Source organism: Octodon degus, unplaced genomic scaffold (assembly GCF_000260255.1).
Source record: "Octodon degus isolate 3935 unplaced genomic scaffold, OctDeg1.0 scaffold00052, whole genome shotgun sequence".
Taxonomy (NCBI): Eukaryota; Metazoa; Chordata; class Mammalia; order Rodentia; family Octodontidae; genus Octodon; species Octodon degus.
The window spans coordinates 4,139,692-4,161,620 of record NW_004524628.1 but is presented as its reverse complement, the minus strand read 5'-3'; the positions used below and the strand labels follow the sequence as shown (position 1 = coordinate 4,161,620).

Below are 21,929 nucleotides of genomic sequence, written 5' to 3'. Positions count from 1 at the left end.
CCTCCCTCCCTCCCTTCCTCTGTCTCTCTGTCTCTCTGTCTCTCTGTCTCTCTCTCTCTTTTTTTTTTTTGCAAAACCGAGGATCGACCTCAGGCCCTTACGCTTGCTAGGCAAGCGCTTATTCTACTGAGCTATCTCCCTGGCCCTTTTTTGTCCCTTTGAGACAAGGTCTCACGATGCAGTTTAGGCTGGCCGTGAGCTCACTTTGTAACCCATGTTGGTTTCAAACTCACAAACGGTCTTTCTGTCTCAGCCTCCAAAGTGCTGGGATTATAGGGCAGCACACCTAGCATAAGCATTCCTTCAAATGGTTAAAAATAGTTCATGTGATTTACCAGTTCCACTTGTAGGAATGCATGCAAGAGAAATGAAAACACGTCTGCACAAAAGTTTTTTTCTTTTTTGAAGAGAGGGTATCACTAAGTTTTGGGGTTGGCTCCAACTTGAAATCCTCCTTTCTCTGCCTCCCAGGGTGCTGGGTTTATAGTTATGTACCACCATGTCTGGCTCTTAAGAGCTTTTATAGGAATGTTCATAGCATTATTCATAACAGCCAAAAAATAGACACACCTCAAATGTCCATCAACTAAGTAGTGGATATATTTATGCAGTGGTGCTTATGAGATGTCCGTGAAGGCAGATCTGGAGAGAGAGGTAGACTAGAGGTTGTGTAGGGCCGGGGCACTGTGAAGTGCAGATTGGGAGAGTGGCTAATGGGGGGTACAAGGTTTCTTTTTAGGGTGAGGAAATGTAATTATAATCTTAACTTTGCATTTACCAATTGTGTACTTGAGGTGAATTGTGTGGTGTATGATTATTTCTCAGTATTGCTGTTAATTTTTTAAATGTTGGCTAAAACACAGCCCGATCATCTTTTCTTGGCACTGTGAATTCATTAGCTGACAATTGTCAGGTTCTCAGGAGAACCCAGATGTTGGCAAAAACTGCAGGGAGTTCAGTGGCAAGCTTGGCAGGTAAACATTTCCTCTTGGTTGAAATCAGAGTCGGATGGTGAGAGAGCGTGCTCAGCACAGCCTTGGCACCCTTGGCTGCGTTTTTCTCTGGGAGACACAGAGGTGGCACACACCTGCGGAGGCAGAAGCAGCTGGCTGCATCCTCTCTCGTCTTCCTGGCTAGAGGCTTGTTTGAGGCACTCCCTATATGTATTTTTTGATGCATTGATTATTTTTTCTCCTTTGAACCAAAAATGAACAGTACTGTGCCATCTAGTTAACCCATTGTAAGGGCCAGTGAGATAGCTCAGGGGTCTAAGTGCCTGCTTAGGCAAGTACATGGACCAGGGTTTGATCCCTGGCACCACATGCTGTTCTGGCCCTGCCCCTGGGCACACTGATTGGGCCACTGAGTCTGGGCATGGTGGTTCACGCGCTGGGGAGGCTGAAAACAGGAGGATCACTACAAGTCTGAGCTGCATAGTGAGACCCTGTACCAAATACATGAAAAAAGAAGTTGTAGTCTGGGCATGTAATGAAGTGGTAGAGGGCATGCCTAGGGCATCCAAGCCCTGGGCTCAATGCTCGGCACCACCAGAAAATAAAAAGTTAAAACACTGTCAGGTCTTTATCTTGATGAAGATACGGAACCCCCTTGATCTTTTTTTCTGCTGGCAGAGTCTTTACATTATTCAAGCAGCTCAGTATTGTACCTTCTTAGGTTCTCTTGTTACCATCCGGCTTAGGTGTGAGTTGGGGCCTTTCTCAGGCCTGGGCAGGATAGCGTTTCATGAGGGAGACTCCTAGAAGCCCAGTCTGTGGAGCACAGATAGGCTGGCTAGATGAGGCTTGGCCTTAAGGCTGGGCTCTGCAAAGAGCTGGCTGCCGAGGGAAGCGCAACAGCTTTCTGCTAGTATTACGTGAAGGCGAGGAGTGGTGGTGGTTCCTGTCTGAGGCAGAGAAGTGGAGGGAGAAGGCAGGAGCCAGTGCTGCAGAGGGTGAGTCGCGTGGGGTTAGTCTTTACTATTCTTGGGGTTTTGACCCTTTTGAGGGTCTGGTAAAAGCATTAACCCCATAGAAAGAGACACATACACAGTGGAGTTGACGTATAATTTTAGGAAGTTTGGATACCCCGAAGTAGGACTGTAGGCAAGATGTTCCATTATATGGAATTGATAGCTCTTCTCCTTCATAGAAAGTATCCACATACTGTTAAAATGATGGGCAGTTGGGCCAACCGGATAGCTCAGCAGATTAAAGCATCTGCAAGCAGGAGCAGGGGCCGGGGGTTCGATCCCTGGGCCTGCTGTGCTGGGTGTGCTGAGATGGCAATCGAGACTGGGCATGGTGGCGCACGCCTGTAATCTCAGCTCTTTGGAAGATTGTAAACAGGCGGATCACTACGAGTCTGATCTAGCAGCAAGACCTGAACACCCTATAGACCCTTCCCTAAAAAAAAAAAAAAAAAAAAAAAAAAAAGATGGGTAGTAATGAATTGGGGCTGCACTCTAAGACTTGGTGTTTATAGTAACCTGGGGGAGGGAGTTGTGAACATAAGTATATGAACCTCAAGTGAAAATTTTCTGATTGGGAGTGCTCTATTGATGCCCTCAAATTACTAGATTTGGGCTGTCTCTCATGGGGTCACAACAGAGACACATGAGATTAAAATTGTTCCCTGAGTTTCTTAGATCATGATGATGTTCAAGTTTATGAAGGGCTTTTGGGCAGTCAGTGGGTGGGCCTGAAACTGCTCTTTTGAACAATATTTATATCTAGGAATTCATAAATTTAGTTGTCCTTGACCGAATGCCTGCCATTGTCCTAAGTGTCCTGCTTACCTCCTTTCACCCCATGATTAACCCTTTGCCCCATTCCCGGTGAGGAGATGGAATGTGAGCAGGCGGTGTGGGCCACACGAGGCCATGTGGCTGTGAGCGACACTGTGATTATCACTCACCCTGCACGCTTTTCTTGTGCTTCGGATGTTTGGAATTTTATCATAGAATCAATAAATCTACAGGCTCATGAGAATCTGTTTAGTCGGGGTATACTGGAGGTACAAAACTGTCCTGTAGCAGCCCTTTCCCTGTTGAGTGAGTGATAGCGGGGTAGCCAAAGCTAAATGTGCAGCAAGCTACATCCCTAACCTTCTTATTTCTTACTGTGAGACAAGATCTCCCTGAATTGCCCAGGCTGGGTTTCAACTTGTGATCCTCTTGCCCCAGATTCCAGATGCTGGGATTACAGATGTACACCATCGTTCCCCCATCTGTAGAAGGTCTTTTTTTAAAAAAAAAAAAAAAATGTGGCTTTGTAGTACTAAAAGAAAAAATTCTCTACCCAATAAACAGTAATCATTTGGACAATAGGTGGGAGTTCCTCATTTCTGGTGGTTCTCAAGTTAGGAACCAAACTACCACCTTGCCTGAATGAGTGTGATTCTTCACCCTTTGGTGCCAGCGGTAGGCTGCTTTCCAGGAGAAAAATATCAGCTGTTGTGTTGAAATTAGCGGCTATCCGAGTAACACCTCAAGAACTCCTGACTGGGAGTAGAAAATAAGCTAGCAGTTGAAAGCTGAAGCCAAGTCATGAGCTGCTGAGGAGCGGCGGGGCTGTGGTGCAGCACTTCTCTGTGGGGGCACATCTCGGCTTCTGTGGTGCTTTGTAAACACATTGTCCTGCACCCCATTGTGGACTCTTGGTGGGACACCCGCTGTGCAGATGAAGCTCCCCTGAGTGCCCTGGGGCCCTTTTGCCCCTGGCTGTCCTTACATAATCAGGTGCCTCACCTCTGGGGAAGAGCAAGGCACCTGCACACTCTGCAGTTGCAGCTTCAAATTATTATTATTATTATTATTAGTAGTAGTAGTAGTAGTAGTAGTAGTAGTAGCAGCAGCAGGAGTATCTTTGTCTTTTTTTTTTTTAAGACAAGGTCTCACCATGTAGCCCAGGCTGGCCTCGAACTCTCATGAGCCTCCTGCCTCAGCCTCTGAAGTGCTTGGGATACTGGCGTGTGCTGCCGAGCCCGGCTAGCTTTAGCTTCTGATGAGGGGGATGAAAGACAAGCAAATCTTGAAGTCCCTGGGGCCGTCCAGGGCATTTTTTATTCTTTTTTGTTGTCATTGGTCATTTAATTGTTCACAGAAATCACGAGCTTTCTCAGCAATTTCTCTAAACTGGTTGCTAACGTGTCCGCGGTTCCCTTGCAGTGGTGGTGAACCTGTGGCCTGAGTGCCACAGCCAGCTGCTTGTCATCATTCAGAGCTCTAAATTCAGCATCACTGTATGTAAACGCTAGTGTGAGAGTCATTCGGTGATGACAGAACCATCCGCTGAGTGCTGCCTTCTGCGTCCTGTGTGTGTCCTGCCAGTGCAGGACAGGACAGGGCCGTGGGGCCTTGCTGTGGGCCTCCCCAGTGCCCCTGTGCCCTAAGGCCCCTGTGCGTGGCTCCTCCCTCCCTCCAGCCAGCTTCTTCCTCTCTGACTGGTTTAGACACCTGTGCTCTTCGAGGCCTTGATCATGCCGGCCTTGTGCTCTTTATGCTCAGGTCTTTTTTTAAAAATAACATTTATTCATCACTTTCTGTTGCCAAATTCTGTGATAAGCACTTTCCCCCATTCTGTCATTTGTGATTGTTTTGTTTGTGTCGTGCTGGGGATCAAGCCCAGGACCTTGTCGTGCTGGGCTGGTGCTCTGCCCGAGTTTCGTCCTCAGCCCCCTGGGCAGCTTGGCGCTGCAGGCCTGATGTGGCCTCGGGGGTGAGCGCTTCCTCATCAGTCACATTGCCTGTGACGTATTCATCCTGGTGCCCTCACTGTCTAAAATGATTTTGTTTAGCTGTTCACTGTGTGTCGGGCTCCAGGAGAGATGTCTGTCTTTCTGTCTGCTGCAGGCCCCAGCATCCGGAGCAGTGTCTGGCCTGGAACAGAAATGCCGGCAGGGAATGCTTAGGGCCGCACACCCTCCCACTCTGCCCTAGCCTGAGGCAGAGCTGGGTTTGTGTCATTTTCTGTGGTGCTGGGAGCTGAGAACTGAGGGGTTTCTGTGCCTTCTGAGGCCTCCATGCTGCTGTGTTCCCACGGAGCTTCCCCTTGCCCACGTGTTAGAGGTCAGGATCCAGCAGTTGCTTGGGAACATGTGTCCACAGGCTCAATTAGAGAGCAAATGAGTCCTTTGGATTAGAGTTAATTTTATGGTCCTTCAAACAGTGGGATTTCTCTTTTCTAGGCAAGAACTGTATCCTGATACCCTGGGGTATAAGCGATAGCTCTGTTAGAAGCCCTGTTTGTCTTGTTCCTGGCTATAGAGAAGAGTAGTCTGGGTACAGACTTTGGGCTGTCTGTCTGACTGACTGCCAGAGATGTGTATAGGCCCTGTCTGGCCAGAGGACACTTTTGTAAAGCTTCTGAAAGGTTCCCTCAGGCCCACAGCGGCCTTCCTAGGGGAACTTTGAGAATCTGCTGCTGCTCAGACCTTCTGTGACAAGCACGGATTTGCATATAATTTTGAAGGGGACAAGAACCTGCTGAATGCCATTTGTGGGCCCTACACTTCTGTCTGGGGATTTAGGTTGGCTTGTTCCTCCATCTCAGCTTGGGTCCTAGCTCTTCACAGCTGTTTCTTTCTGACTTGGTCTCCTGTCTTCTGTGCCCTCCTTTGTTTTTCTAATAACCTGCGGGACCCTCTCAGGCCCAGAAGAGGCGATACTCTCCGGGAGTCCAGGTATTCAGTTCTTGATCTACTGTGGCCATCCCTCTTCCCACTTGTCACCCAACATCTGTTGCTGCCTAAGGTCCCTGTGACTGTTGTCCCAGGAGGCCCGATCCCTGGTCCTGACTGCATCACCACCTGCATGTTGAGTGTGGGACAGTGGGGAACTCACCCAGGAGTGGCATGCCTCATGTACCCTTCCTCCATCCCTGCCCCTCTGCCTGCCTGGCGCCGGGCCTGCTCTGGACAGTTGGCTCATCATGTCTGGAAAGAGCTTGGCCCTCTGGCACTGCTGTGGGGAGAAGGCCTCTGAAGTAGGTGGGAAGCTGAGCTTTCCTCCTGTGGGGCACAGCCTGCCCCTCACACCCAGCACTGTTGGAGGAGTTAGGTATAGGAGGCAGAAGTGACCAGGAAGGGCGCTTGACTAGGAGCACAGTCGCTGAGCTGGAGAAGCCCCTCCAGCAGCCACAGTGGCAGCGCCTTCCGAGTGCTGATCCACTTAGCACCTAGGATTTGAAACTTGAGAGGTGCTGTCTTCAGTAGAAAGATAGCCCTGCCCCAGCAGATGGCTCAGAATATTTGCAGTGTGCAGAGCAGCCTTGCGTGAGGGAAAGGACAAGGCTAAAGTGGAGATGGGAAGGGGCCAGCCACACGATTTGTTTCCCAAGAGGTGGGTGGGATGTAGGTTTATAGCCTTAAAAGGACCCCACTGGTATTGGGCAGGGTAGGCTTGCTATAGGGCTTTCTGGGAGGAGCAAGGCAAACTCCAGTGTCTTCCGGGGCTCTTCAGGCCCGGGTCAGGAATGAGGAGGGTCGTCATAGGCAAGTGTGGAACTAAGTGGCTTCCTGGGCCCAGATCCCTGAGTGACCACTGGAATGCGGGTACTCGGGGTTTCGGGTGAGCAGAGTGGCTGTTGGGGCCGCTGTGCGGGGCTCGGCTTGTGACCTGCAGAGTGCTGTCACTGCTCGCAGCCCTGCAACAGGCTCTTCCTCACTGGCTGCTCCCCCTGCATCCTAGCGGGTGTTCCCCTACATCTCTGTCATGGTGAACAATGGCTCCCTCAGCTATGACCATGAGCGTGACGGGCGGCCCACGGAGCTGGGGGGCTGCACAGCCATCATCCGCAACCTCCACTACGACACCTTCCTCGTGATCCGCTATGTCAAGAGGCATCTGACGGTGAGCCCCCAAGGGACCAGGCGCCAGGCCGTCTCCCTCCTCTCCCAGGCCTGCCCTATTCTGCTCTTCCTCTGTCCTAGATCATGATGGACATCGACGGCAAGCACGAGTGGAGAGACTGCCTGGAGGTGCCTGGTGTCCGGCTGCCCCGTGGTTACTACTTTGGCACTTCCTCCATCACAGGCGACCTCTCGGGTACGTTCTGGCATGCTCCCCAGTATTTCCCCTTCTCTCAGGTGCCAGCCCTAGTCAGCCCCTAAAGGGGAGGCAGGTGGACAGGGCGCAGGGGCCTGTACTTTCTCATGCAGTTGGGTGCAGGAGGTGTTAGGTGCCATCACAAGTCAGCCAGCACTTCCAGCCTGTCCCTACTGCCATCTGCTGTCAGGCTTCCCTCCACCTGCTGACATGCCGAGAGCTCCTGGTGTTGCCAGAACGGTGCCCAGCTTGGCCATCCCCTAACTGACCCCAGGCTCCCACCCTGCTCAGTGACACGACGACTTTGGGGTGCATTGTGTGCACAGAGGCATCTTTTTCCCAGCAGTCCCCCGTTTCTCAGGCCTTGCCATTCTCCCTGTTTGTCAAAGTTGCCTGTCCGTTTTGCTGCACACAGTGCTCTGTGCTGAGCTTCGCCCTCTGTCCCCTCTTCTGTTCCTTTAAGTAATTGCTCTAACGCTTGGCTACCTTCACGATGGGACACCTCTCCACTTTCCCACCACCTCTGCTTTCTCTCTGTGTGGTGCCTGATTCATAGCTTCTCTTTGTCTGCTTGGTCTCTGCCTTGGCTTTTGCCCCAGTCAGAAAGTCTGTTGGGAAGAGATAAGGGAGGTAAGGGTTCTTCTGATTAACATAATTTATCATGGATAAAACTTGTTTTAGAAATAGTTAATTTTCCAGTACAGGCCTTCACACAGAGCTACACCCTAGCCCTTTTTTATTTTTAAGACCTGCTCTCCCTAAGTCTCTAAACTGCCTAAGGTAGGCTCAAATTTGTGATCCTCCTGCCTCTGCCTCCCCTCTGCTGGAATCGCACGTGTGTGCCACCGTGCCAGCTTGTCCCAGGCTTTGAGGGCCCTTTGTTGTGAGAGTCATTACTCTGGATTTTATTTTGCCCATGGCTTAAGTGAGCTCTATAGCTAAAACATTTTTCCAAATGAAGATGAACGTAGCATTCACCATCTGGGGTCTGCTGAAGACCCTACTAGTACACTACTGTGGCTAATACCCTAATGATGGAAATGACCAGAAATCCTGGGCCCAGCAAGGACCCTCCCCCACCAGCACACACATTTGTGGTCTCATGCCGCCACACCCCGCTGAAAGGAACAGAACTCCCTCGAGGAATGGCTCATGCCACGTGTAGGCAGGAGATGTGCGAGCCAGGACAGTCCCAGAAAAGCAAGGAAAATATGAAAAGCATCCACGCTCACGTGAAAATCCTCAGGAGCCACCGTGAACAGGCTCTTGCCTACAAAGATCAGTTGAGTTGAATGTCAGTGAAATCTTGCAGCTTTGAGAAACAGAAAAAAATATTTAAATGTATGGCTGTATTATTTTATGTATTTTTTTGTATATGTGGTATTGGGTGTCAAACTCAGGACCTTGCGCTGTGCTCTGCCGAAGCAGGCGCTGTAGTCCTCTGAGCTATCTGGCTGGCCCTTATGTCTACATTTTAAAACTATCTGGTACACAGAAACATACATAATATGCCCTGTTCCACATTCTCTTTCCTTTCGTACCTATTTTGAAATGACAAAGTAGAGATGTTGCAGTTTTTTCAAGGATTAGAGGTTTGCACCAAGGTGCTAGTTCCAAGGTGGCTGGAGTAATCCGTCCTTTCTCCTCTAGACAACCACGACGTCATTTCCCTGAAGTTGTTTGAACTGACGGTGGAGAGGACCCCAGAGGAGGAGAAGCTACATCGAGATGTGTTCATGCCCTCGGTGGACAATATGAAGCTGCCCGAGAGTGAGTGTGGGGACCCGGGGACAGGGCCCTGTGGGTAGGGAGGTGGCAGCAGTGCCGAGGGGGGTGGTGACCGGCAGACATCCTCTGAAGGAGGGATGCTGCGCCTGCCTTTCCACTTTTCCCTGCTGCCAGTCAGCAGCAGGTGACTGCCTCGTGTTTAAATGGAGCCATCAGGGAAGGGGGTGTCTAAGCCGTGGCTCTCAGGAAGTAGGTGTCAGAAATGGCAGGAGGCAGGGTATGCCGGATAGCATGGTTGACCCTTCCCAGTGGGCGGGCTTTGGGTCTGACTCGCTTCTCTCTTGCTGCCTAGTGACAGCCCCACCACAGCCCCTGAGTGGCCTGGCCCTCTTCCTCATCGTCTTCTTCTCCCTGGTGTTTTCCGTGTTTGCCATTGTCATTGGTATCATACTCTACAACAAATGGCAGGATCAGAGTCGAAAGCGCTTCTACTGAGCCCTTCTGCTGCCGCCACCTGTGACTGTCACTGCTGAGGTGTGGCCTCAGCTGGCCTGGATGGGGACCGCGTTCTGTCACCGCAGCTCTGGACGAATGCAAGGACCCTGCCTTCCCCACTCATCCACAGGGACATCTGGCTCCGGCCTGGGACACTGCTGAGATGTGCCTTTCACTGTAGTCCTTCCACTGCAGAGTGAGGAGGCATGTAGGGAGCGTGTGTGGCTGTGACACCCAAGTGCCAGAAGTGGGGAGCCAGGCCGACGGCTCACTGCCGCACAGAGCAGGGAGCTGCTCTCGCCTGCAGGGCGTTCGTTACTGGGCTTTGCTCTTCCCCCGCCAGGAGCTCCGAGAGATCTGTGTGGAAGCTTCTTCCCCGCGTCCTTTCCTCCCTCTGCTCGTCCTCTCACGTGCAGCCTGAGCTGGACACCTCTGCATGAGGCAGCTGAGCACACTCGGGCTTCAGCAATCCTCCCTGGTGGCCCTGGGGCTTCCTGCTTAGGTGTGAGGCTCCAGTTTGCAGGGGCTGTGGGTGTGTCACCATCCTGGGTTCCTCCGTGCCATGTTTGGCTGGCAGGCAGCATGCAAGTTGAGAGAAACTGGAGAGCAGATTGTCCATGGAGCTGAGGGTCCAGGTTTGCCACAGAAAGTGGCTTTTGTCGTGTGTCCCTGGACCCGCTGGATCCTGCTTACCTGCATGTTCTGTTGATCATGATTTTGGGAAACCTGCTTGAATGTACTGGATGTGTAAAGAAGCTTTCTTCTGACTACCTAGCCTTGGATGCCCCCACCCACCCAAGAGGAAATTTGTCTTTTGCTTGATGGAGAAGAAATAGTTGCTGTTCTCATGTTGTAAGCCCAGAACCAAAACAGCCTCCTCTCCACCTGGAAGAGCTCGTGGTTACTGAGTAGCACAGCCAAGTGCTGTCCTAGGTGTTGACCCCTTCTCCACTGCCTTATCTGACAGGGGTCACATGCTGCTAGGCCTACGGTATCCCTGTGCCTCCGTACCTGAAGGGAAATCTTAGAATGGCTGGTGGAACCAGTCATGGGCTTGGCCCTCCTCTCAGGAGTGGGTTGCGAGTCCGGGCCTTTTTCTTGTGCTTCAGGCCCATCGCTCTTTCTCTGCCTTCTCCTGCAGGGGGTCTTGGCTCTGTGCAGTGGGAGCGGCCCTCCTGTTAGGTTCACCTCTGCTTCAGGTCTGCCTTGCCTCATGCAGGCCTCCTGGGTGCTGCAGAGGTGAACAGAGGTGCCCACTCAGTGCCCCTTGGTGAAGAGCAGCCCCAGAGAGCCAGGGGGCAGGTAGTGACCTTGCATTTGGCTTCCAGACAAGGGAGAGTGAAGAGGGAAATGGTGGCTTTTGTCTTGTATGGTGGAGGATATAGTAGGGTCATGAGTTGGCAGGGACGGCATGTCGGGAGGTGACAGATTGAACTGTGGGGCTTCTGTGGTTCCAGCTCTTTATTACCGGGAGGCCATTGATTCTATTTTATTTTTTGATACTGGGGATCAAACTCACAACCTCACACTTGCCAGGCAGGTGCTGCTGAGCTAAATCCCATCCCTGGAGATCTTTTAAGGAGAGCAGGGAATTGGGAAACAGAGTCTCCACTCAGCATAGGGGACCAGGCTACTGTCGTTAGAAAAATAGGTGGCCCAACGAAACCACCCAACCTAGCATTTTCTACCCTGCCCTGGCCCTTGCTTTTTGTTGTAGAAACAAATGCTTTCCGTGGGGAGTGGGGCCGTGCATGGACCTGGGTGCTGTAACGCTGGTGTGCTGGGTGAGGGCCAGGCTTGGTCCTCTGTGTGGAGAGCCATCCCTCCCAGTCCTCTGGTGCCGAGAGCCTGTTGGCATGGAAGAGACCCAAGCCTAGCAGGGGCACGTCTAGGTGACATTGTCCCCATGAGTCCTTTCATGCCGTCTTCAGCCCCCCCAAAAAATAAATGACAAGGTGGGTCTGCTATGAAACTTGTTTATTTCAGTGGGAGATTGCAGCTCTGCTAGTCTTGGTGGACACAATAAGCAGAATACACCTTACCCCTTATGTTTGCCCTTTAAGACAGAATGGGCACTACAGGACACTGGGGGCAGCTGACCTTGGGCGGGAGAGCCAGGCAGATGTGCAAGATCAGTCTCGGGGAGCTGGAAGTTCTGGGAAGATAGCACCCAGGTGCTGGTTAGGCACCTGGAGGAGGGGCAGCTGGTGGTCTGTCACAGGCTGTAGGCTTGGAGCCTGGGTGGCAAGGGGAGCAGGATTCGCACTGCTGACAGTGGGCGAAGTGATGAGGTTGTATATTTTAATGGGAGGCTGCATCCGGAGTCCAGGGCGGATCAAGCTCATGGCCAAGTAGTTCTGGAGAGAAACATCAATAGGCTGAGCCAGCAGCCTGAAGGTGCCCTCCTCAGCGGTCCCCTCCCTGAGGTGGCCACTCACCGGAGCTGAGTAGATAAATTTAAACAGCATAAATGCTATGACCAGCAAGATGAAGAAGCTAATGATTTTGCATCGGTAGCGTCTGCAGAGACCGAAGAATAGGTATCGAACAGGAGACCGCAGCCACATGAACGATTTACCTGCACGTCTGTCCATGCCAGGGGAGATGCCAGAGAAAGCAGGGGAACCTCTGCTCAAGGGATCCAGAGCAGAGAGAGGGCTTTCCTTCGGGGGTTACCCACCCCAAATCTGTTCTCTCCAGATCATAACTGAGCTACATAAGGGCTGCCCCCCAACCCATGGACAGAGGAGACGGACACTTGGCAACCCTGGCCCACAGGCCTTACAGGGGAGGGTACAGTGTGGGATACTGGTTGGGATCCGACTGGCCACGACCCGCTGGCCTGGCCAAGGCTTCCTTCTCTGATAGGACCTCCAGCGTCATCTTCACCTTGCCCTGGGACACACAGGTGAGGGCGAGATCAGCAGGGGAGGCATTGGTGGGACCGCTGTCCCGGACCAGGAAAGAAGGTGTAGCTGAGGGCCCCGGAGGCTGCTGGAGCTGCTCACACCACACAGCGGTCCTGCTCAAGACACCTTCCCCAGCTCCTACCGCTAGACGCCACTTGTCATCCTGCTGGACCTGGCAGGGCCACCAGCCCGTCACAGTTTTCTTCTTAAAGAGGGAGAAGCGCTTGTGTGGGAAGAAGTAGGGCCACTTGGGCTCGGCATCCAGCATCTGGAGGGAGCACTGCTTGGCGTGCCGGGCTGGGCGTGGCATGTCCGACAGGTCCAGCTCCAGCATCCCTGGGCCAGAAGCCAAGCCCCGTCAGCAAGGGGCATGCCCCGGCCTGGGTCACCGCCCCGAGCCCGCCTCACCCAGGAAGTCATCACTGGTGAAGGTGTCATTGTCCCAGATCTGGATGATGAGCCGGGCTGGGAACTTGGTAGATGTGGGGTCCAGGCTCCATATGTAATCCTGGAGGAGGGGGGACATGTTTCAGCCTTCAAGGGTGACATCCCCTGGATACCTGCTAGCACACTCCCCAGGAGTGATGGACTACCAAGGAGGTGTCTGGCTGCAGGCAGTTCCTAACTCTCACTTGAGCACAGAGGGGTACGGGGAGCTCCTGGGCCCTGAGGCAGCACCCTCCTTCCCCGGCACCTTCTCGCTCTCAGTGCACATGCGCTCTGCCGCCAGATAGTCCATAGTGAAGATGAACCGCCAGTTGAAAATGGCCTCCCCGGTCACGGAGTGGTAGTGGATGTCTGTCTGCTGCATGTCCTTCTCCAGCCCCAGCAGCCACCTGAAGCCAGAGTCCTTTCCCCTTGGCTCTCATCTGGTCCCGTCCCCCCCAGGTGCGGTGGCACCGTAGCACCACCCGTCCCGGGCAGGGCACCCCCTGACCCTTTGATGTAGATGTCACTCATCTTCTCTCTGCTGAGCGCCTCGTCCACCAGGTCCACATGCGCGGTTTTCCAGACGACGCAGCGCAGCTCATACCTGTAGCCACCGCACTCTGAGGCTCTGCTGAGGAGCCGTGTCCCGCGCAGCCTTGGTGAGGGGGCGAGGCCTGGGGGCAGCCCTCAGGCTCTGCCACACTTGGGGTTCCTCCCTTCCCAGCAGAAGATTCCTGCCACTCAGCCTTTGAGGGCAGTTGGGGTGATGGGGAAGTGGGTGCCACTCACCTCTTAGGCTTCCTGGTGCTGATTTTCACAGGTGGGCCAGGGGGCCCCAGCTTTTGGGGAAAGATGTCCACCCACATTTGCACCTTTCCCTAGAACCAGACGGGTGAGTGCTCATGGCACTGGTAGGACAGCCCGTGGTCTTGCCCATGTGCTGAGCTGTGTCCCCACCCCACGGAGGGCAGAGCTGCTCTTTTTCCTTTGGGGTGGGTGAGTATCCAGTTCCAGGCCCCAAGGATGGTGCCATGATGTCACCTGTGACAGGTTGGGAGGGTGGAGGGCACCCTGCTAGGTAGGTGTTCCTGGACAGGAGCTGGAACTTAGAAGAGGTTGGGCTTGCTTTTTTCTTTCTTTCTTTTCTTTTTTTTTTTTTTGCAAAAGTGGGGGTTGAACTCAGACCCTTGTTCTAAGCGCCAGGGAAGCGCTTATTTTACTGAGCCATCTCCCTGGCCCCTGGGCTTTCGTTTATTAAGCAGCATAAAAGGAAACTGGCTGCTCAGTGAGCTCGCTTATCGTCAGGTGAGCACAACCGTGGGGTATGGAGCCAGTCACCGAGGGTTGGGGCCCAAGAAAGGACGCGGAAGAAATGGGGAAAGTCAAAGGACGGTAGAGCCAGCCTTGGAAACAAGAATATATTCCGTCTTTCCAAGCACTGGCCCTAATTTTCCTCTTGACCCTGGGTCCTCTCTCGAGAAAAGAGGGGTAATGAGAATGATTATTGTAGCAGAGGACTTTCCTCTGGAGTGCCCCTCAGCTGGAGAGCTATGCAGAAGGAGCCCACGTGGCGGCTGGAGGGCACAGAGTAATGAGGGTGCCCTTGGGGAGCTCATCCCTGTGTGGGGCTCACCAAGAAAACAGCCTGCAGTTAGCAGCCAGAGCAAGGCTGTCACATCTGCACCGTGACCTGAGGTGCCCCCTCTCCTCGACTAAGGAGATGGAGGAGCTGACTGCCAGGCTCCTTAGCACTTCCCCCAGCAGATGCAGGTGTCCTTTTCGTTCTAATGTCCTCTATTGAAGTGACACCAGTGGGCCGTGTGCAAAGCATAAGTGTCCCACAGGAAGGGGGCAGCCCCAACAGTCTCACCTGGTCAACGCCTGGCAGGCTGTCACTGTACAGTGTGCGTGTCTCCACATGCTCGGGTACCAGCCCCTGGGTGTGCAGGATGTACAGTGCCAGCCGCTCCTTCTTGGGGCCCAGACCTGGCACAGTCGGGGCTTTGGGCTCTGGATTGGAAGGAAGGGACCACGAGGCCATCAGCCCTCAGGTGCTCTCCCCAGCCCAGCCCAGAGTGGACAAGTGGAGAACGGGGTAGGCTGGCCTCTGGCTCCTGTCCTCTCCCTGCCCCCACCCGCAGGTCCTCCCTCGGAGGACTTCTGGGCAATGCGCTGAGCTCACCAAAGTTTTGCAGATTGAACTTTTTCCCCCTGTATAAAACAGAGTCTCCCTTGGGGTCAAACACTGGAGGAGGCAGCCCTTTCCGCTTGGCATAGCGCTCCAAGAGGTAGCTCGGGGGCATCTGGTCCCGCCACCTGAAGGGCCCTGACCTGCAAGGCGCATGAGAGGGACAGAACAGTAGTGTGGGTCCTGGGGAAGGATGACCCTGCGCTGTAGAATGCAGTGGTGGAAGTGTGGGTGGAAATGGGGCAGGTCCAGCCAGGTTCCTGCCTCTCCAGGGTGCTGCAGGCTCCCTGCTAGCCTTTCCCCACCCCCCTTGCACAGGCCCCTCACTGGCAGTAGGACTTGGAGAGCCCACAGCGAGCTCCAAAGCCAGACAGGAGTCGGTTCTCAAGGTCGATGACTGTGGTTCCAATCTCATCATCCAGTAAAAACAGGTCAAAGTCTAGTAGCTGGATGTGCAGGTCCTTCTCCAAGGGGATGGTACAGGTGAGCTCGAACATCCTAGAGGCCAGAGGCCGTGGCGAGCCAGCACCTCAGCCCAAGGCCCCTTCCAACCCGCTCCTGCATGGTGGAATCGGGAGCAGGTGCAGCATAGGCTCTCTGCCATCAGCAGCCCCCAGGCCCAGCTGGCGGCAACCTGGTGGCCTGGGCTGTGGCCTGCACTTCCTTCCCTGGCAGTGTGTGGCAAGGGAGAGCCAGGCCACTGGTCCACCTGTCTTCCCTGCTGAGCACCCAGAGCATGAGGTGGCTGCTAGAGCCGCCTCAGCATGGCAGGAAGGGCAGCAGAGGGCAGGGAAGGGGCAGCTCACGTGCCAAAGATGGGGTCCACGGTGTTGGGCTTGTACGCGTCCCGGCTGCCAAGCTTTGTGGAGCCCAGCTTCAGGATCACATAAGGGTCACACTAGGGGTGGACAGGAAGCGGGGACTCAGTCCAGCTTGGTCAGGACCAGTGGGACTGGGGCAGCAGTGAGCCCTGGCATGGAGCTCGGGCGCTGGCTCCAGAAGGGGCTGGGCCCACTCTTTACCAGGCCGTTGTAGTCCTGGGGTTGCAGGTTAATGGCTCGAACCACATACACCCGCACCAGGCACAGCTGAGGAAAGTCTTCTCTCTCTGGCCAAGCCAAGAACTGGCGCGGGGGCTTGGGGGCTTCTGGATTCTCAGGAAAGGGGTAGATGCGAAAGAGACCCTGGGGGTGGGGACAGTGTTGGGGCCCAGCTCTGCAATCCCCAAGGAAGGTTCCCAGCCCAGGACCATCAAAGAGGATGCGGGGACAGAAGGAGGTGAATGGACAGAACCCCAGAGATAGCAGTAAGTGCAGCAGGGGCAGTGTGTAGGAGGACGCAGGCCAGAGGAACACGGTCACCCGTGGGGACGCACACCTTGAACTCCCCTGCCACAGGGCTGTCCACCTTGGGCCGTTCCTGGTAAAGCTTGAAGGTGCGGCAGAAGTCCTGCAGGCCCTGGAAGGCGGGCACCGCCTCCAGCTCGGAGTCGTACACCTGCAGGGCCGGGAGGACCGAGCCTGGATCAGGAGACCTGGGGACCGCTGGCTCACAGGCCCTTTCCAAAGCATCTAATGCACAGTCTGCTTATCTCAGAGGACAACAGAGACACCCCTTGAGGGCTTCCAGAGGGACCAAGGCTGGATCTGCGACCCCTTCTGTGGGGGGTTTCATGCCACCCGAGGCCCCTCCACACCTTTAGGGTGTGGTAGTCTTGGTACTTGTACTTTGGGGACTTTTGGTCATCGCCCGTGGCCCAGAACAGCTTGCTCCACCAGTCCACCTCATGCTCATACTCATCCTGGGAGGGAAGAGGGCGCGCTGGTGGGCAGGGGATCCCCAGCTCCCGGGACCCACCAGATCCTGTGTCTAAGGCAGGGCCTACTTCACCTCAGCCTTGCTGAACTTGAGCCAGAACTTCTCATAGAGGAATCCTAGGACCTAGAAGGCGGGAGGGCAAGCAAGGTGAGGCCAGCAGCCCAGAGCTGGCACAGGGACTCTGATGTCTTGGGAAAGGGCTCCGGCCAGGGTCATTTCCCTAGCTCTGTGAGTTCTGGAATCACCAGGCCAGGCTTGGGATGTGTGTGTGGAAGAACAAAAATTCCGCTTCTGGAGCCCTCCCACAGCAACTATGAGGCAGTTCCTCAGGGCCTGAGTCTCTGGATTTAAAAGCCCACATTGATTGTCATGCACAGTCCTGACTGAGGTCACACTGGGCACATTCACCAATACCCCTCCTCAGGGACAGGGCTGTTCCCATAAACAGCGGGAATCACTTGCCCACCTTCTGGTGCTTCTTCATAGACAGCACTGTGTGGAGAGACACAGCTGTGAGCTTCAGGAGAGGACAGGCCAAGGAGGAGGGAATCCCACCCCCAGGAGCCAGGGCCCTTCCCCACACCCCCAGGGGCCTAGGGAGGTGAGTGGGCAGTGCCGTACTTGGGAGCTGTGGGGGCAGATAGTCCCGTGCCCAGGGATCACAGAAGTAGGGCTGCAGGAAGTCGACGATGGCCTGGCCCACGACAGTCTGCTGCCCGAAATCCTGGTTGTCCAGCACCTTCAGTATCAGGGGCTGCACGTAGGACTCCTCCTTGGGCATGAACTGCCACCAGGGAGAGTGGGCATGAGAGTCCCAGGACAGGATTTACCTCAGCCCCATCCCAGGCCTCTTACCACTGTAAGCAGCAGCGCAGACTCTGGGAAGTTGGGGTTGGTTGGGAAGTCCCTGATGGGCTCTGTCCTCAGGGCCTCGCCCCCACACTCCACCAGCAGCTGAGGGTGGCGTGCTTGCTTCATGTTGCGGAGGCCCCAGGCCAGGATCTGCTAGGACAGAGGAAGGGAGGGCAGGGCCAGGCAGCACTTGGAGGAAGGCCTGGGGAGGGGACACAGCTACCCAGGAGAAAGGTGCCTCAGGGATCCCACAGGGCAAGGCACTTGGCTGTGTGGAGAAGCCAGTCTGAAGGAGCCTAGGTCTCTCTCCTGAGGAATGTGCCGCTTGTCCTTAAGGCCTGGACACTGAGCTCCCTCCCCATCAAGAGGTGCCTGCAGGCCCCTATCTGCTGCTGGGCCCCTTAGGTGTCACCAGCCTCCCCCATGAATTCCTGAGGTATCTTCTGCCAGGACCCACCTACAGAAGCGGATTTCTTGTTATCTGCTTTTAGGTTACCTGATTTCTCAGGGGTCCTCACTCTGTGTCCTAGAGAACTCTATGGCCAATCAGTGGCTCTACCCTGTGATGTCTCAGCTGACACTGGACATCTCAGGAAAGTCCCATGACCTCTTTCTGTGGACCACCTCTGGCCTAGCATGAGGACCAGCTCAGTTGCCTGAATTTGAAGAGCTCTCCTATCCCTGGAGGACCCAACTGGTTAGTAAATGTGTGGCAGGGCATCAATTACAGTGTGGGGATCTCACATCCTGGCACTGGGTGTCAGGGAGGGCTGAGCCTACATTGTGGCTCTGTCACTCAGTCCTGGTCACCATCATGGAATCTGCTTTCTCAGAGCCTCCATTTTATTTTGAGACAGGACCTCACTATGTATATAGCCCAGGTGGGCCTGGAATTTGCAGAGATCCTCCTGCCTCAGCCTCCTGAGAGCTGGGATTACAGGCATGTGCCACCAAACCCAGCTCCATTACCTTCCTCAAAAGCATCTCTATTGCATGGGTGGCTGCTATGGTTTGTGTCTAGTTGTCCCCCCAAAGCCTCATGTCTTCATGGGGTGGGGACTTCTAGAGTTTGAGATTAACTCATGATCCACTGGGATTATGGGTGATCCAAGGCTGGGATTATGGGTGTACTTCCCCCAACCTGGGGCAGAGAGCCTGAGTGCAATTTAAGAGAGCCAGACGGTGTTGCCACTGTTGCTGCTACCCTCCCTTGGCTCTTGCCACTGTTGCTGCTACCCTCCCTTGGCTCCCTTTGCTCTTTGCTGCTGCCGCCGTGAACTGAGGCTCTCTGCCCTGTACCGCTCTGCCTTGGAGCCAGCTGAGTATGGACTGAAACTTCCGTAACTGCGAACTGAATAAACCTGTCCTTCCTTCATTTTGGGTGTCCAGTGTTTGTCCCAGCAATGAGAGGAGAATAACTGAGACAGTGGCCAAACCAGATGTGACCACAAATGCTACAGCCTCTTGTCCACTGCCCACCTCGAGGACTTGCAGGAGAGCGACTTAGGATGCTGCAGAGCCTCTGCTCTCCTTTTCCCTGCCCCTGCATCCCCGAAGAGTTTTCTCAGGGTGCAAGCTTTAGGTGGACAGTCAGGAGGACCCAGCAGAGAGCTGGGAGGCTCCACACGCCTGGGCAAACCCTCGCCACCCTCACCTCGATGGCTGTCTTGCTCATTGTGGGCTGGATACTCTTGGGCAGCGTGTAGACCCCATCTTTCCAAGGGACGCTTAGGAGCGGCAGATGCTTCTCTCTCAGCTTCTGGAGCACAAAAGCGGGGCAGGATGCATGAGGCTCTGTGAGCTGGTCCTGAGCTCCACCTCCCAGCAGAGCCTTACAGGGCTTGCCAAGCAGGCCCCTGGCCTTTCGTGGGGTGTGTGGTAGGGATGACCCTGCTGGCTGTGGACACCTGTGGCTCCCAGTACCTCCGTCTCAAGGATCAGCTCACAGGATGCCAGGATCTCACCCTCTTCCTTCTCCAGCTCTTTCACAAGTGGGTGCCACCTTAGGGGCGGCAGCACCCAATTCTTGAGGTCCAGCCGGACCACTGGAGGCCACATGCTCCGTCCCCACAAACTCTCCTTTCCCTGGGAGGGAAGAGACAGTCACAAAATGTGGTGGCCAGCATGGAGGGGTCTGGTTCCCGTCCTGGATCCACCGGTGACACTGATGTTTGCACAGTGCTCTCTGCACGCCTGGCCCCCTGCCCCCAAGGTGCTTTCCTCTAAAATACAGCCCTGCTTGCCTCCAGCCAGCCCACTGTACCCGGGCATCGCGCTGCCACAGTTCCAGCACCACAAGTGGAGGGCTTTCCCGGGTGTCTTGGGGGCTCTCATGCAGCAGGAGGTGCTGGAAGATGAGTGTCTGGGCCCACGAGGGCACTGAAGAGCTCGGCAGGTGCTGGGTGCACTGGCTGTAGTTGAGGAAGATCACGCGCACAAAGGGCTCTGCGGGGCAAAGCTGCCTGAGTGCAAGCCAGTGAACCTTGGCGTCCACCCAGAAGCCAGGACTTGGGCGCCTTCCTTCCGTGTGTGCTCCGTGCTCCCTGCAGAAGAGGCCTGGGCTTCACAGTGATGTGATGGGGCCGTGACTACAGCAGCCAGTGGTCCTGCAAGGTGGGCTGGAACCTCCAAAGGAAACGGTGCCCAGCAGCTGTCCCTGGAGCCCTGCCACCCACTGTCCTGGCTCCTGCAAACTGCTCCCAGCTCCTGAACCCGGCAGTGGGCCTTCCTCACAGGCTCCTCTGTATCCAATCTCAAGTGACATGTGTCTCCCAAGCCTGATTCTGTCTCTTCCTGGGCCTTTCCCAGACAGACTCCTCCCTCCTCAAGGCTCAGCTTCACCACAGGGTGAAGTCCCTCTGACCCCCATTCTGATTCCGCAGGATTGGGTTCCCAACTCAAGCACAGCCCCCACCAGGTGTGGTGAGACACAGCTGTAACGCCAGCACTCGAGAGAGTGAGACGAGGTTGTGGTGAGCTCGAGGCCAGCCTGCCTGCACAGTGAGTCCAAGGCCAGCCTCAACTGCATAGTGAGACCCTGTCTCAAGAAAAAGAACTGACTCTACTTGTAGTCTTTGTTTTGGGGTCTTTCCCCTGCAACTGAGGCCAGGAGCTGCTTGGGGGAGGGGTCTGCATGTCTGTCATATCCTTCCTCCCAATACTTATTATACGGCTGAGTGACTTCCTCGGGTCTGGGGGGCAAGGGCTGAATGACAAGGGACATTCCTACCCTGGAACACGAGGATCTGGTTGGACATCAGATTCCGGGCCTGGTAGATGTAGCAGAAGAGCTGGTAGTAGTGGGGCTCTGGTGGAGAGGAGCCATGTCTGTCGCCTGCCCACAGGCACACCAGGCTGTCCTTGGGTCCTGCCCTCCAGCAGCTCCCGAAGCCCCAGCCCAGCACTCACTGTCCAGGGTGCAGTAGATGAAGGGCATGCTGGGCAGTCGCCAGTCTTCCCGGCCAGGCCTCCAGGAGTCCTGGACCTGAGCCCAGGACCACGCCTTACTCTCGTCCTTCTTAGGGCTGTGTTTCAGATCCACGGCCTGCACCCAGGACAGCCTCCCCTGAAGCCCTTGAGTGCTTCCCAGGAGTCTTCAAGCTGCGCTCCTCCCCTTTGGTGCCAACCACCGTGTCCTCTCTAACCCCACCTGCCAGTGGCCCTCTGGGAATGGGTCCCTGCTCCTGCAGGTGTGGCTCACGAGCCACGGGGCTTTACCAGGGAGCCCTCCAGGAGGAATATGGGTGCCACGCCCGTGTCCTTGTTGGGGGCCAGCCTGCGATGCCAGCAGCGGCGGCGGAAGTGGCTCTGGGGCTGCGGGTCCAGGTGGAACGTGGAGCCCAAGCTGCCGTACTCCCAGCCCTCCTTTCCCTCGCTGGCCAGACCCTGCTGTGGAGGAAAGTGGGCTGTGCTCCTGCCATCACTCAAGAGTTTGCGTCTGTGACCCCGCCAGGCCCTGCGGAGGGAAGGCCTCACCATCTGCAGGAAGGACACAGTCTGCTCCTCACGACCTAGCTCCTCATGGTTCCGGAAGCGCATGCGCACCCAGCGCCGACGGCGACACGAGTGGTAGTTTTTTTCCACTGAAGTCCAGACCCGAGGCAGCCCCGATGGTGGGATCCCCACGCCGTACTCCCAGCCTGTGGGCGCCACCAGGGCTTGTGGGTCGTCGGGTGCCTAGAGGCCAGGGGCTTGGACCAGCCCAAAGGACCTGAGACAGGCAGTGCCTCTTGCACAGTGTCCTCCCATCCTCCAGACCAGGGAGGCATGGTCACACTGTCACCTGACACCCAGGCCTGACAGCCTGTGTTACAAACAGGGAAGGGACTTGCACACAGCCACACAGCTGAGAGCTCGTTTGGAGCCTGGGCCGGAGCTCTCCATCGTGTGGCTCGGCTCCTTCGTGGAGCCACCTTGGGTAGACAGAGCTTCAAAGACATCTGCTGAGCCACACGCTGGGCCAAAAGAC

At 55.2% G+C, this 21,929-nt stretch overlaps 2 protein-coding genes across 5 annotated transcripts in view; one reads left to right on the top strand and one right to left on the bottom strand.

Annotated features, from left to right (window-relative positions):
- Lman2l (lectin, mannose binding 2 like) overlaps nucleotides 1–9,994 on the top strand; it is an 18,361-nt gene extending 8,367 nt beyond the window's left edge. For 2 of the 3 annotated variants that reach the window (XM_004633167.2, XM_023717390.1), the window contains 4 exons: nucleotides 6,686–6,847; nucleotides 6,928–7,042; nucleotides 8,693–8,812; nucleotides 9,123–9,994. In XM_004633167.2, the coding sequence (XP_004633224.1) occupies nucleotides 6,686–6,847; nucleotides 6,928–7,042; nucleotides 8,693–8,812; nucleotides 9,123–9,265 (540 nt within the window). In that variant the 3' untranslated portion in view covers nucleotides 9,266–9,994. Of the gene's footprint in view, nucleotides 1–5,646; nucleotides 5,680–6,685; nucleotides 6,848–6,927; nucleotides 7,043–8,692; nucleotides 8,813–9,122 lie in introns of all 3 variants that reach the window. The other variant, XM_004633166.2, reaches the window with a different exon arrangement.
- Nucleotides 9,995–10,261: 267 nt separating this feature from the next.
- The window catches only part of Fer1l5 (fer-1 like family member 5), a 48,866-nt gene continuing 37,198 nt past the window's right edge, over nucleotides 10,262–21,929 (bottom strand). Inside the window, exons 28-53 of one of the 2 annotated variants that reach the window (XM_004633242.2) lie at nucleotides 21,437–21,600; nucleotides 21,179–21,349; nucleotides 20,870–21,005; nucleotides 20,691–20,768; nucleotides 19,725–19,906; nucleotides 19,385–19,546; nucleotides 19,116–19,220; nucleotides 17,465–17,611; nucleotides 17,231–17,393; nucleotides 17,076–17,101; nucleotides 16,682–16,732; nucleotides 16,488–16,592; nucleotides 16,169–16,288; nucleotides 15,814–15,975; nucleotides 15,598–15,689; nucleotides 15,119–15,289; nucleotides 14,786–14,934; nucleotides 14,474–14,613; nucleotides 13,393–13,481; nucleotides 13,112–13,207; nucleotides 12,869–13,010; nucleotides 12,583–12,682; nucleotides 12,317–12,510; nucleotides 12,051–12,160; nucleotides 11,704–11,851; nucleotides 10,262–11,622 (exon numbers count right to left, since the gene is read on the bottom strand). In XM_004633242.2, the coding sequence (XP_004633299.1) occupies nucleotides 11,398–11,622; nucleotides 11,704–11,851; nucleotides 12,051–12,160; nucleotides 12,317–12,510; nucleotides 12,583–12,682; nucleotides 12,869–13,010; nucleotides 13,112–13,207; nucleotides 13,393–13,481; nucleotides 14,474–14,613; nucleotides 14,786–14,934; nucleotides 15,119–15,289; nucleotides 15,598–15,689; nucleotides 15,814–15,975; nucleotides 16,169–16,288; nucleotides 16,488–16,592; nucleotides 16,682–16,732; nucleotides 17,076–17,101; nucleotides 17,231–17,393; nucleotides 17,465–17,611; nucleotides 19,116–19,220; nucleotides 19,385–19,546; nucleotides 19,725–19,906; nucleotides 20,691–20,768; nucleotides 20,870–21,005; nucleotides 21,179–21,349; nucleotides 21,437–21,600 (3,428 nt within the window). In that variant the 3' untranslated portion in view covers nucleotides 10,262–11,397. The remainder of the gene's footprint in view (nucleotides 11,623–11,703; nucleotides 11,852–12,050; nucleotides 12,161–12,316; nucleotides 12,511–12,582; nucleotides 12,683–12,868; nucleotides 13,011–13,111; nucleotides 13,208–13,392; nucleotides 13,482–14,473; nucleotides 14,614–14,785; nucleotides 14,935–15,118; nucleotides 15,290–15,597; nucleotides 15,690–15,813; nucleotides 15,976–16,168; nucleotides 16,289–16,487; nucleotides 16,593–16,681; nucleotides 16,733–17,075; nucleotides 17,102–17,230; nucleotides 17,394–17,464; nucleotides 17,612–19,115; nucleotides 19,221–19,384; nucleotides 19,547–19,724; nucleotides 19,907–20,690; nucleotides 20,769–20,869; nucleotides 21,006–21,178; nucleotides 21,350–21,436; nucleotides 21,601–21,929) is intronic. The other variant, XM_023717389.1, reaches the window with a different exon arrangement.